This window comes from Dendropsophus ebraccatus, chromosome 3 (genome assembly GCF_027789765.1).
Source record: "Dendropsophus ebraccatus isolate aDenEbr1 chromosome 3, aDenEbr1.pat, whole genome shotgun sequence".
Classification (NCBI taxonomy): Eukaryota; Metazoa; Chordata; class Amphibia; order Anura; family Hylidae; genus Dendropsophus; species Dendropsophus ebraccatus.
Genome location: NC_091456.1, coordinates 142,680,708 through 142,695,026, shown reverse-complemented (window position 1 = coordinate 142,695,026; position 14,319 = coordinate 142,680,708). Strand labels below are relative to the sequence as shown.

Below are 14,319 nucleotides of genomic sequence, written 5' to 3'. Positions count from 1 at the left end.
CATAGCCCTAGCAGCAGCTGCCACCCAGCCCTCACATCCGGGACTTATACAGTGGGCCGTGACGTCACCATTTTTGGAAGAAATTATGCAGTAGTAAGTGCAGGGAAAAAAGCACTATATGTGCATTTCCCGTAATATATATATATTTTTTTCCCTTTGGTAATTTGTATAACTTTTGTTGGGCAATAACATACTTTAAAATAGCCTTTTGGCTTTTAAATAGACTTTTGGGTCTGCAAAAAAAAAAAAAAAAAGATTGCAATACAGCTGTAATAAAATAGGCTGTTTGTGTGACAGCTGGCCAATATGGATGTTTTCATAGTACTGGCACAAGTCCCCATGTGACGAGTTAGGCCGGGTTTACATATGTCCGGCGGTGCGGCGTTTCCCTCCGGCGCAGGAGAAAAGCGCCGGAGGGAAACGCATCTTTGAACTGATCCCATTGTTTTCAATGGGATCGTTCAAAATGTGCGGCGATGAACTAGTGGCCGCCGCATCGCCGGTGCGTTAGGACGCATCTTGCAGCGTCCTGGCGGACCGCCGCTCCGGTGATGCGGCCCCGCACCAATTCAATCGAATAGAGCGCCGGATGCCTCGCCGGGCAGGACGCATGCCGTTCGGCTCTGGCATCCGGCGTTCAGGCAAATAGTACACAAAATAAACATATATCTCCCCCTGTGTGCTCTCCCCCTCCCCTATAGTCCCCCCTTGGTCCCCCAGTAGTATATCACCCCCCCTGTTTCTCCTCCAGTAGTATATAGCCCCCCTGTTGCCCCCCCCAGTAATATTTAGCTTCCCTGTGTGCTCTCCCCCAATTAGTATACAGCATTGCTGTGCGCTCTCCCCCAATAGTATATAGCCCCCCTGTGTGCTCTCCCCCTCCCATATAGCCCCCCTGTGCGCTCTCCCCCTCCCATATAGCCCCCCTGTGCGCTCTCCCCTTGTAGTATATAGCCCCCCTGTGAGCTCCCCCAATTTAGTATATAGCCCCCGTGCGCTCCCCCGCAAATCCCATTGAAAATGACAGGAAAAAAATGTCAACTGATGAGCGCAACTTGTGACAACTGATGACAACTGATGGAAATTGATGGCAACTGATGTTTTTTAATGAAAAGACGGATAGAAAAACTGATCACAACTGATGCATTTTTGGCATCAGTTGTAACATCAGTTGTGGTCAGTTTTTAGGCAAAAAATGCAACTGATGCCAACTTATATATGTAAACCCAGCCTTACAGATGGATTATGATATTGCTGTACAAATGTCCAAAGAATAGTAATAGGCTTTTTTTTTTTTTCTGTCTAAATCTTGCAAGAAAAGCAGTCCTACACTAATTGTGCCGCCCTATGAAACTTTCAGTTATGATCAGGCTGGAAATTAAGATTTGAGTTCATAGGATGGACAAAAAAAAAAGTCTGTATTAAAACTAATTTCTATACGTTATCCTCTATCCTTCTAAGCAAAACTGTTGTTAGAAGTGATTGTTACACACAGACACATCATCAGGCACCCATTGACTCCACTGCATAGAACTGTACCTTATGAGGCGAGTCTGCTGCATCCTCATAGCTCCCGTCTCCAGACCAGCATCATATTGGATATTGTGGAGACAGAAGCTTGTCTCATAAGGTATAGTTATATATGGAGGTTAAAGGGGACAATAGGTAGCTCCAAAGCCTATTCTAGTGCCAAATTCGGAATAGATTTACATTATAAGGCCATGTTCACATTGAGTGAAACACTGGCCGTTCTGTGACCCGGCCGGTTACTAAAGGTCATCCCGTCCTGTACTGCAGTACTTCTGCTGAATTCGGATGTGGGTGCGCCCAAATCCACCGCTGCACACAATGGAGCTTGCGGCCGGAGCTGCACACTCCATAGTGTGAACCGACAGGTTTTCTGTGGCCGTAGAAAGTTGACATGTCAGTTTCTCGTGCAGCCGGATGGAATCCAGGCCGGAGCGTATACGAAGTATATGCTCCGGCCGTGATTCTATTCATTCACAGACAACGTATGGTTTGTATAAATCACGGCTGTTATTACAAATTGCAACAACAGCCATGATTTTTGTCAGAAAGAAAATACACCGGAGGTACACGTTAAAATACGTTTGAGTACTGTGGGGGAAATGTATTATTCATTCTATTAGATACGATTTGTGCAAAAGAAAAAAAAATTATTATATGCAATTTTTCTCACAAAAAAAGAGCATGAATACATTTTATGCCTGTCAGGAGGCGGTGAACCATTGCTGATTTTCACAAATGGTCTGCGATAAGTTCCCAGCGTTAAATGCAGAAATAAAGGAAGTTGCAAGCACAATGGTTTGAAATGGATAATACTGAAAATATACAGTTAAAAGGGAAAAAAACTGCATTTGGCTGTCCAGGCATGATGGGAGTTGTAGTTTGGCTACAGCTGGGGGGAGGGGGGCTGAGTTTGACACCTGTGCTCTACAGCTTATGTGCATGTTTCCTTTATAAATATGAGTGGTTATCAGAGCATTGTACACTTTAAAGGGGTAGTCCACAAAAAAAAAATTTCTTTCAAATCAACTGGTGCCATAAAGTGCCAGAGATTTGTAATTCACTTCTATTAAAAAAATCTTAAGTCTTCCAGTACTTATCAGCTGCTGTGTGTCCAGCAGGAAGTGGTGTTTTCTTTCCTGTCTGACCCATTGCTCTCTGTTGCCTCCTCTGTCCATGTCAGGAACTGTCCAAAGCAGGAGCAAATCCCCATAGAAAACCTCTCCTGCTCTCCAGACTGGAAATAATACAACTTCCTGTTGGGCATACAGCAGCTGATAAGTACTGGAAGGCTTGAGATTTTTTAATAGAAGTAAATTACAAATCTCTGGCACTTCATGGTAGCAGTTGATTTGAAAGAAATTTTTTTTGGGTGGACTACCCCTTTAAATGTGTATATCTAATAAAGATTTGACAGGAAAAAAAATGACCACAGCAACCAATTAGATTCTGCCTTCTAGTTTTCTACGTCTAGTTCTGATTGGTTACTATGGGCTGGTCTACTTTTCATCAATCAGCAGTGAAACTCCTATGGCAGCCAATCAGATTTAGGTTCTGTACAGCCTCAAAATAAAAGCAAAGATCTGATTGGATCCTTCGGCCCTGGCAGTATATAAAGCGCGTCCTATGTATATTAGTCCTGTCCGTTCTATTGTGTGCGGAAGGGAGGCGGGCAGGAAGTAATGGCGGCCGGGTCTGGTTGGTGCGGGCAGTGGGTGTGCAGCCGGTTACGTTGTGTACATGTCATGCGGGGGTGTGGCCAGCAGCGTCCTCTCCGGAGCACTTGACCGGGCAGGGAGAGCAGCACTGGGCTGTACGGTAGTGCCGGGCCCCTATAGCACCGCATACATGCTACATACAATGTGGCCCCGGTGGGCTCTCCTGAGAGGACGCTCCATGGGCGCTCTCCGGCGACTCTACCACGGAGACAAGGTGGCCACAGTCGGCTCCCCACCAGACTCTAGCTCCCCGGCTTACCAGGTAGGCCTGTCACCGGGTCAGGGTCATAGAGACTAATGGGACGGAACTGCCTGCAACAGCGCAATGACTAGTGTGTGCAAGCAGTCACCCTGCAGCTGCTGTGGGACTACAACTCCCAGCATGCCATATTCAGTGTATACGCAGGGGGCTGTATACAGCCGTACATACTCTCCGGTATATGTGCTCTAGTAAATCTATGGTTTACCCATATGACCTTTACTGTCTAGTCCTGTGTTCTCAGCTGTGGCAGAACTACAACTCCCAGCATGCCATATTCATTGTATATTCAGGGGGCTGTAGTCACAGCTGTATATGCTCTACAGTATATGTACTTTAATAAATCTCTGGTTTACACATATGACATTTACTGTCTAGTCTTTTTTTTTTTCCAGCTGTGGCAGAACTATAACTCCCAGCATGCCATATTCATTGTATATGCAGGTGGCTGTAGTATATGCTCTACAGTATATGTACTTTAATAAATCTCTGGTTTACCCATATGACTATTACTGCCTAGTCCAGTGTTCCCCAACTTGTAATTCTCCAGCTGTTGCAGAACTACAACTCCCAGCATGACAGCTGTAGCCTGTATTGTTCATTGATGTGCATTGTAAATACAACAGAAGGATAATCAGGATCCACACCACATTCTGAATCCAAAGCCTCTTGTACAGCGGTTTCCAACCTGTGGCTCTTCAGCAGGCATTCTGGGAGTTGTAGTTTTGCAGCAGCTGGAGAACCACAGGATGGAAGTGACGGTCCTAGAAATCTGCATGGAGACTTCCTGAGATCAGCGATCTGTTTCTCTTGTGGCAGCCATTTCTCTGCCTCTGTCTGCACTTTGGTTTGCTCTGTGTTGATGCCGAAAATATAAATACAATTCGAGACTATATGTCTCCTATTGGTTAAAATATATACACACACACTATATCGACGTCATATCCCATAGACACAGGTGGTGTGATATAGATCTCCTGCTATAATGTCATCCTTTGAAGAAATATATGCGATATTACACAGGCATTCTGGGCTTGTATTGCGTCTCTGAGAATAAGTACAGTAAGTACGACCTGTTGGCACTATGGGGGAGATACAGTATATCAAACTTTGTACAGAGAAACAGCGGAGCGCTTGTTTTTAGCAACCAATCAGATTGCAGTGTTCATTTTTTCAAGAAGCCTCTTAAAAATGAAAGCAGCAGTCTGATTGCAATGTGGCGACTTCTCTGCACAAGGTCTGCTAGATCTCCCCGTGTGCCATTATATTTTATTACCCTTGGCTGTTTAGTTTGTCTGCACTATCACTTAAAAAAAAACAAAAAAACAAAACTTGACGTGTCTTAGAGCAGGGATGGGGCCAGTGGCCTTCCAGCTCATGTTTTCTACGTTCATGCATAACTTTTGTATGGATTCTGCCAATGCTATTCTTCAATATGTAATGTGTGCATGCTGATATACTGCAGGTGTATGTACCAGTACTGCCCCATCATTCCAAACATCAGCAAGGTGGCATTGGTATATTATCTGGGTAGTATGACTTTATTTGTAAGATAATGAGAGATATATTAAAGTGTCACTGTCGTTTTTTTTTTTTTTTTGCAGAAATCAATAGTCCAGGCGATTTTAAGAAACTTTTGGGTTTATTAGGCAAATATGCCATTATCTGCATTTAAAAAGCCTTTTCCCAGGTCCCCCCCTCCCTCCTCTCTCTCTCTCTCTCTCTCATCCACTGCTCATTATCAGGAAATCTCAACTCAACATCAGTCGGGCCCTGTGTAACCTACGGAGAGAGGAGGGGGGAGGAGGGAGATTAGTTGCCAGCAGAGAACAAAGGATTACACAGTGGGAGCTGTGTGAAAGCTGGTATTCAGAGGTCAGAGAGGTCAATGCTGACTTCAGAGGAGATAGCCCTCTGATGTAGCTGTAAATTAACTCTTTGTTGTCCTGTTTTAGTGCTTCATCTCCCTTCACCCCTCCCCTCTCTATAGAAAACAATGAAGACAGGGGGCAGAGCTTTAAATATTTTTTTTTCACGATAAAAATGCATTTTCCGGCTAATAAACCCAATTACAAAGTTTTCTAAAATTGTCGTACTATTGATTTCTGCAAAAAAAAAATGTAACCGACAGTGACACTTTATTAAGAATGCATTATTCCACATGTGTAAGTAGATCTATAAGTTATTATAGTAGGCCTTTTATTGTTTCCATTAGGAGAGCTATGATAGAATGAAGGCATTAGTAACAGAGCTGCAGGAAAAAGCAGAAAAGATACGACTTGGTAAGTGACCCACAATATACCTGAAGGTGTGCATATCTCATGTGTGGGTTTATATAAGCTAAGGGCAGTCCAAAGATTGCAGAAATTTGTGTCATTTGAGGATTTTTCTGCTGAGTCACTGTGTATTTACCTCTGGTATATTGAAAGTGTGTGAAGGGAAGCTGACAGATCCCCTTTAAGGCTATGTTCACACTACGTATATTTCAGGCAGTATTTGGTCCTCATGTCAGGTCCTCATAGCAACCAAAACCAGGAGTGGATTGAAAACACAGAAAGGATCTGTTCACACAATGGTGAAATTGAGTGGATGGCCGCCATGTAATGGCAAATATTTGCTGTTATTTTAGAACAACGGCTGTTATATTGAAATAATGGCCGTTATTTACTGTTATATGGCGGCCATCCACTCAATTTCACCATTGTGTGAACAGATCCTTTCTGTGTTTTTATTCCACTCCTGGTTTTGGTTGCTATGAGGACCTGACATGAGGACCAAATACTGCCTGAAATATACGTAGTGTGAACCCAGCCTTAAGGCGTTATCAGGATAAGCCATGAAAATGATCCCAGTGTGGCTCTATTGTTTATAAATGCTCTGCACCTGCAATCGCTGTACTATTAGAAGCAGAGGTGCAAACTACAGCAGAATGGGACTGCAATATAGTAGATTGTAGATGGATGAATATATGATACATGATATTTAAATATTTTTTTAAGACTGCGTCATTTATTCCCAGGGTACTACTCTCATTCTCATGGCACTACTCTCGGTAATCTTGAAGTCATATAAAGGGACAAGTGACAACTTTTATCAATAATGTTACATAATTCACGTACCGGCCTTTATACCACAGAAAATAAAGTTTTAATCTGACGGTGTGCGGCAGGCAGAGGAGGGCAGGTAGTCATCTGGGTGGGTCACAGCTCTTTGTCTGTCACTATGCTCGGAGAGGATGATTGACAGGCAGAGAGGTCTGCTACTGTCCTTTCCCTGTCAATCATCCTGCCGAGTGCACTGACAGGCAGAGTGGTGCCTATAGATAATTGTCACTAATTTGTTTTCTTAATAGTTCAGGCTCCTATAAAGCTTTTATATAGCACTTATCATTATCATTACTTTTCCCCTATTGTCTTTATTTTTTTCAGGAGGAGGAGAAAAGGCCCGAACACTCCACACTTCCAGAGGGAAACTTCTACCAAGAGAAAGAATTGATAGACTTATAGATCCTGGGTAAGAAGCTTTACTCATCATGAAACCACAGGTTCTGTTCCCGCAACTTCTTTTTTAGGCAGATAAACGGCCGTTGTTTGATAATGGCGGCCATTAATAATATTCATGATTATTATTTACAGCCGTCATTACAAAACCACGGACGTTATTTTACCTAAAAGCAACATAGTCCAACTATGGCTGTAATAATGGTGCAAATGGATATATAATGAGGACAGTGCTATCACTGTGTGACTTTTCACTCTTTATATTTGTTGACCCATAATATGGTTATCAGCATGCATTCATATTAGATGGTGTTTTTTGATTTAAGAAATTCACTCAAAATGTTTTTCTGGATACACACTGGTTTAGAAACGTTGTCAAGTGTTTATTTTTTAGTAATATTGTTTCCTTGATGGTATGTTAAGTCGAACAGTGCCTATACACTTTATATAGCTTCAGCTGCCAGCTACCTCAAATACCTGCACTTTTGCCAAGAACATGAGCCATTTTTGTATTAGGTATATTTCGTTTTATATTGAGTTATTATCATCAGTAGAAACAAACTACAACCACAAATGTCTAACATGTCATATACAACATTCTTGTATTATAATGTGGGCAGCACATTAAAATGGCTGCAATGTAGTATTATATGTTCCCAGCAGCGGCCTGGGGTCCATTCTAAAGGTGGTTGTTTCTCAAGGGACAACTCCTTTTGTGTCCCCGTTGTAGTCAAAATTTTTGAGTTGTTGTAGAGAATGGATTTCTAATTAAGCTGGATAAAGAGCACAATGTACTTTTCTCTATCTTAGCTAGAGTGAATTGTGTCAGCTCGTACAATCCTTCTTACCAGTGCAGGCCGAAGAACACCCCCAGTGCACCAAATGGACTCATTTACATATTGCCTTTGATTCTAACTACTCAGAAAGGGCGACACAGAGGGAGATGGGAAGACGTGCCCAGATCAGTAGCTCTGCCACTACAGGTACCTATCAGCAGGTTTGTATGTACGAACCTGCTGATAGTTATGGCAGAGTCTTCTCCAATCCTGAGAGTTGTAACATGGTGTGATCTTTATGTTAGTTTCATGCTTTGAATGGGATGGGCTCAGCTCCTGGACGTACGTCATTCCCATGGCTTACATTTACAACATTGTGCATTACCTTTATTCCCATAAACTTAAAAAGTTTGCTGGGATTAATGCAGAATACAGCAGCATTATAACTACACGTGCCACAGCAGGTATCCACAGAAACAGTTCTAGAAACATTATCCTCAACAGTTTCCTTAACAAAAATCATAGCCCCATCCTCTGAAGACAAAACCATATTTACTAGGATCTAGTTGTGGTGCACCTTTTAGCCACACCAAGAGTAATACATCAAATTCAGACTGGCTTTAGGTTTTGTCTTGTCAGGTTTCTGTTACACTTGGTGTGGCTTAAAGGTGCCCACAACTGCATTCTAGTAAGTATGGCTGCAAATAATAGCAGATCTGCTGCACTATTCTGTCTGTCGAAAAAATGTTAAAGCTGAAAAAGTCAAGATAGTGAGATCTCTCTGCATCCGTTGCATAGAATAATTTAAAAAGCCCAGCCCCATTCTCTTCGTTGGGAAACACTAAAAATGTTATCATAATACTAGGTCTCCTTTCCTGGAATTCTCTCAGTTTGCTGGTTACCAGTTGTATGGAAATGAAGAGGTTCCAGCTGGAGGACTAATCACAGGCATTGGTCGTGTATCAGGGTAAGTGGATTCCATAAATCTAAATACAAGCTCGCTGTGGATATTGCTGAAGGCTGTGTTCACACATTGTGGGTTTGTCATGAATTTGCAGCAGAAACCGCAGTGTGAGCACAGACTCAAGATTTGTAGTTATTGTAACACACCCAATTACAATTTCAAGGCAGTCTATCAGGGGATTTATGCTTAAAGCTTCACTGTCGTTTGGAAAAACTTTTGACATTTCTGTGGCTAAGCGTGGTCCTCTCCCGGCTTTGTGTCACGTGATGAGTTTGGCTCTTAATATAAGTCTATGGAGCCCGACTGCAGATAAAAAATGTACAATTATAGGGCAGTTACTTGTCCATATAGGGGGTGTATGTGATGGATAACATTGTTCTGTAAATGACTTGTTCACTGTCTTCATATGATCCGTGCTTGTACAAGTGATAGCTGGACTGCTGTTGCAGCCCTTTACCATCATCATTGTTGGCTGCACATCTGTTTACAAAGGGGAGTGTGCATCTGACTATCAATTATTTTAAAGCATGCTAAAACGTGGTGATCTGCAGGTAAACAAATAATTTTCGCTCGAAAAATCCAGTCTGGGAGAATTGCAAACAATCACATGCCTGTAATTTACACACAATGGCCAATCATTACCTTAAAGTGTCACTGTCGTTATAACTTTTAAAACCTAAATCAACAGTAGATGTGATATAAAGCTAGTTTGCAATTTACATTCATTATTTTTTTTTAGTTGAAACATGGCACTTTCTGTGTTCTGACTTTTTTTTTTCTTTTCCAAGTCAGAAAACAGGAAGTCCAGTGTTTCACTGGCCATCTGAGCACTCACAGAGAAGGCTGTCATGTGGTGGATGGACACAGAGCCGTGACTCTCTGTACTGTCCAGACTTCATGTGTTTAGTCTCTTTTTTTAACTTAGGAGACTGGACCTGGTTTCAGGTAAGTACAGATTTGTTTTACAGCATGATAACAAACAAAAAAAAATGAAAGTAAGTTGCAAACTTGCTTTATTTCACATCTACTGTTGATTTAGATTTTAATGACAGGTACACTTTAAGTGTCTGGACACCAACAGATTTTCCAATGTAATTATTGAAGCTAAAGCCAGGAACAGACTATGAATAGAGAACAGGTCAAAAAGGAAAAGACTGAGATTTCTCCTATTTTTAAATTCTTCCAGGCTTTGTTTTCACCAATTGTAACCAAAAATCTGTATGTGTGAACACACTTTGGTTGTATTTCATGGCCCAAGCTGTGACCTAAACACATGCCAAGCTGCTAGATTACCATAGGCTTAGAGCCCTAATATTCTTAATACCTTGTTGGTTTTAATATGACCATATTATTATGTAACTTTGTTGCTTCTTTTTTTACACAGAATAGAATGTCTTATTGTAGCCAATGATGCAACGGTGAAAGGAGGCTCCTATTATCCTATAACAGTCAAGAAGCACCTCCGAGCACAGGAGATCGCTATGCAGAACCACCTACCTTGTGTATACTTAGGTAAGATAGATTTATACTTAGGTGCAGTTCATTACTGCATATTACAATTTGTTGCATCCCTGTAAATTTTCAACATCATGTAATTTTTTAGGGTTTAATATTCTTTGCTGAATGATACATAATATCTCTTTTTATATGACTTTTTGCTGTTTCCTTTTAATTGCAGCTGCCACTAGATTAATGTTATTGTCTATTCAGTTCAATATGAAAATTGGATCTTTCTAATCTCTGCTTAGTGGTGGCTTCAAGCAAACAAGAAGGACAAAAATAGAAAACCGATTAACTATAACTTTATGAATACAGATGATTTAGATCACTGTGTGTGAATAAATAATGTAGTCTTTATAGTTTCATCATGTATGTATCTGTTTTCTGGGAAGCATGTTCATGCTGAAATGTGAACATGATCCTGCATAAAAAGTTTTGTTTTAAAAACATGCGTCTGTATAACAGAACACAAAATAAAGTAGCGCTGATTCCTTCCCAGTGTCATTGTTCTCATAGAGCTTTTACATTTGACTATAAATCTGAATTAATTGACCTATGGTACGATACTAATGTAGACTTAATTCTAAGGGGAAGGTTTTCACCTTGCTGCAAGTGATATTAAAGATAAAATTTTTTTCCTGTTGATCTTATCAAATATTGACATAAATTTTATTTATAGTGGATTCCGGTGGAGCAAACCTACCTCGCCAGGCAGATGTATTCCCAGACCGTGATCATTTTGGCCGAATTTTCTTCAACCAGGCAAGGATGTCATCACAAGGAATTTCTCAGGTGATTTATCAAGTAACTCTGCATTGTGCACCTTTGTTGTGTATCTTTGCATATACAGTCAAATATCTTTAATATGGCACCTGATAAAATGCAGATCTTACTGCTACTACAGAAATACAAAGGCAATATAATTTCACAGGACCAGAAGCAGAACATTGAGCAGAGCTAAGCAGTAAGGACATTGCATTAAAAATTACAGTGATATTACTTTCATTTAAAGAAACTTATGACATGTCTGTGTGACATACACGCAGTATAGGAGTATAGGGTAGTTGACTACAGGGGAATAGGAAGCAAAAATTAGCAGCACCTCTATGCATCTGTTCACACTGTAGGTTGCACGCTGCATGTGGCTTAAGTTCAGGAAAAAAAACAAAAGTGCAACAGTAACCCACAGCTGCAAGTGCTTACTGAATATGCTCCCCCCGGTATGCACACAATAAAAACCTGCTATATAGATATTAAAAAATGAGGATCTAAGCAAACTATTTGATCAGAGTGTAGCATGTCACCACATTAAGGTGTCCTTAGAAACATGGTCCTCCTCTAGCATTTTCACACTAGCAATGGCCTCACACAGGGGGCGGGGTTGGGGGTATAGGAGTAATACTGAGATGGATGGCTGCCAGTGCATACAGTGAGAGGGGTCATACCAAACATTGCCCAGAGTCCCACAGGTGTAAAAGTACAACCACTTTTCACTGTAAACAAATTGCGTTGATACCATAGTGCATAAGTTTGGGAAGGGGTGGTCAAAAAGTTCTGACAGAACGAGGTATCAGGAACAGCAGTTCCCATAGCAGTATCTGTTGATGATCCAATGGACTGTATATTATAATGTTTCCATTTCAGATTTATTTTCCTTTCCTTTGCGTTTTGGCTAGCTTGTCCTGGATTTTCCTACAGTGCATAATATTTATTTGGACCTTGCTTGCAGATTGCAGTGGTGATGGGATCCTGCACTGCTGGTGGAGCATATGTGCCAGCTATGGCTGATGAAAGTGTCATTGTTCGAAAACAGGGAACCATTTTCTTAGGCGGACCTCCATTGGTAAGTGTTTTTAAAAAATACATAATAGAGGATATGATAGAAAAATTCTGGTGTTATTTAACAAATCATGTTCCTAATATGAATGCATGTAAATGGCAATGACATTTATAGTTTATGGTCTGAAAGTGAAAGAAAATATTCTTAGTGTAACACTTAAAAAAGCAGTCTATATATACTTGTGCTCTCAGTCACATGACAAAAAAAAAAATCTGCTTTTTCAAGAGCACCAATAATTTTCCCAGTGCAATCTTCCATCTGTAAATTGCCCCCCAGAACCTTGTCACTGCAAATATAGATCCTTGTACCCAATAAGTAGACATGAGGGTGAAGCTATATCCGCATTTACTCACTTTGCCTCCTCCTAACCCATAATGCTAATTGGTATGGTAAGTGCTGGCAATTATGTGACTGGGAATAGGGCGTGGGGCAGTGTGAGTACATGCCTCTGCAGCTCCACTCCCATGCCGATATTTTAAAAATACTGTCCCATTGTGTCTTTGCTTAGCAGCTACAACCGCTCTAGCTGTTTTCTGTCTGCTCACTATAGCTGTTAATCATGGATTAAAGCTCAGTGAAAAGAAGGTGTCTCTTTTGACTGGGCCAGCACGGTCTACTTCCATTGTCCATCTAGCCCTAGTATAAAGCTTCCTAGCTTGTCCCTATGTCTCTTGACATAACATTTTTTGTGCATTGTAAATTTATGCAACAGGATACACAACCTGTTTGGATTTTTTTTTTAAATTGCTGTTTACATTAGACTAATCACTGCTAACACTAAAGCCGCTATTACATGGAGCGACTGTGAGGAGCAAAAGAGCGCTGTCAGCGCTTGTTTGCTCCTCGTTCCCCATTTGCTGCTGCCGCTATTACACGCTAGATCGTCCGGGCAGCCCATAGAGGATAAAGGCAGTCCTCTGCCACCGCTCCTACTCCACTGAGCGACAGCAGCATATCGCTGCTATCATTGTTGTTTGTCTTTCAACATGTTGAAAGACAAACGACAGCAACGATCAGCCAATATCGTTCATGTCGGCTGATAGTTGCCTTCAATTACACTGGACGATTGTTGGCCGTAAAGGACGATAATCGTTCCGTGTAATAGTGCCTTTACTCAACCAGGGATGTCTTATTTTTATCGCTAAGAAAAGCAGGCCAAAAAAATCACCCTCACCCTCACCCTTAGACCCAAAACAATTAGAGTTGGCAAATACCCCTGTTGGATGGGTTCTTACCCACAGATCTGTGTCACGTCTGTCGAAGGCTTGTCACTATCAGGTCCCTTGCTGTTCCAGCTGTGTTCCACTGCAGCAGAGTGTATTGATTGGCTCCCCCTGGTGAACAGAAGCAACACATGGGAGTGGAGTGATGCCAACAAGACTACCCAGTCTGTATGTGAAAGCCTGGTGCTGGCCAACCCTTATCATTGTGGGGTATTTTGAGTGCGATTCTTTTGGGAGTGTCTACTTTCCTTGATAAAGGCCCTATTGTATATGGCCTGCTGTTATTCTATTTACTTTTTTACATGTATAGCTACCTGGACACTCAAAGGAGTACTCAAACATAAACATATAACTTTCTAAATCAACAGTAGATGTGAAATAAAGCAAGTTTGCCATATACGTTCATTATTTATTCTGTTATCATGCTGTAATACAAAGCTGAGCTTACCAGAAATCCAGGTCCAGTCTCCTGAGGGCAGATTTTCTGACTGGTTGAAAAAAACAGACTAAACACAGGAATTCCGGCCATTACAGAGTGTCACAGGTCAATGTGTCCATCAGTCACATGACTGCCTTCTCTCTGTGAACTCAGGATCTCCTCTGTGATACACAGGACTTCCTCTTTTCTGACTGTTTCCTGGTTTCTGAAAAAAAAAGAGTAAGAAAACACGAAGTGCAAAATAATGAGTGTAAATTGCAAACTTACTGTTGAGTTCAATTTTGAAAGTTATAACGACAGTGACACTTTTAAAATCTCAAGTCATCTAGTACTTATCAGGTGCTGTATGCACTGCAGGAAGTGGTGTATTCTTTCCAGTCTGGAGAGCAGGAGAGGTTTTCTATGGGGATTTGCTGCTGCTCCGAACAGTTCCTGTCACAGACAGAGGTGGTAGCAGAGAGTACTGTGTCAGACTGGAAAGAATACACCACGTCCTGCAGGACATACAGCAGCTGATAAGTACTATAAGACTGGATATTTCTTAATAGAAGTAAATTAAAAACCTCTGTCACT

The 14,319-nt window shown here is 41.4% G+C and overlaps 1 protein-coding gene across 1 annotated transcript in view; it reads left to right on the top strand.

The window, feature by feature from the left end:
• The first annotated feature begins 3,251 nt into the window (after positions 1-3,251).
• Positions 3,252-14,319, top strand: part of MCCC2 (methylcrotonyl-CoA carboxylase subunit 2) — a 37,289-nt gene continuing 26,221 nt past the window's right edge. Inside the window, exons 1-7 of the mRNA XM_069962826.1 lie at positions 3,252-3,507; positions 5,720-5,786; positions 6,933-7,017; positions 8,646-8,747; positions 10,129-10,256; positions 10,924-11,036; positions 11,974-12,087. Of these exons, the coding sequence (XP_069818927.1) occupies positions 3,268-3,507; positions 5,720-5,786; positions 6,933-7,017; positions 8,646-8,747; positions 10,129-10,256; positions 10,924-11,036; positions 11,974-12,087 (849 nt within the window). The 5' untranslated portion in view covers positions 3,252-3,267. The remainder of the gene's footprint in view (positions 3,508-5,719; positions 5,787-6,932; positions 7,018-8,645; positions 8,748-10,128; positions 10,257-10,923; positions 11,037-11,973; positions 12,088-14,319) is intronic.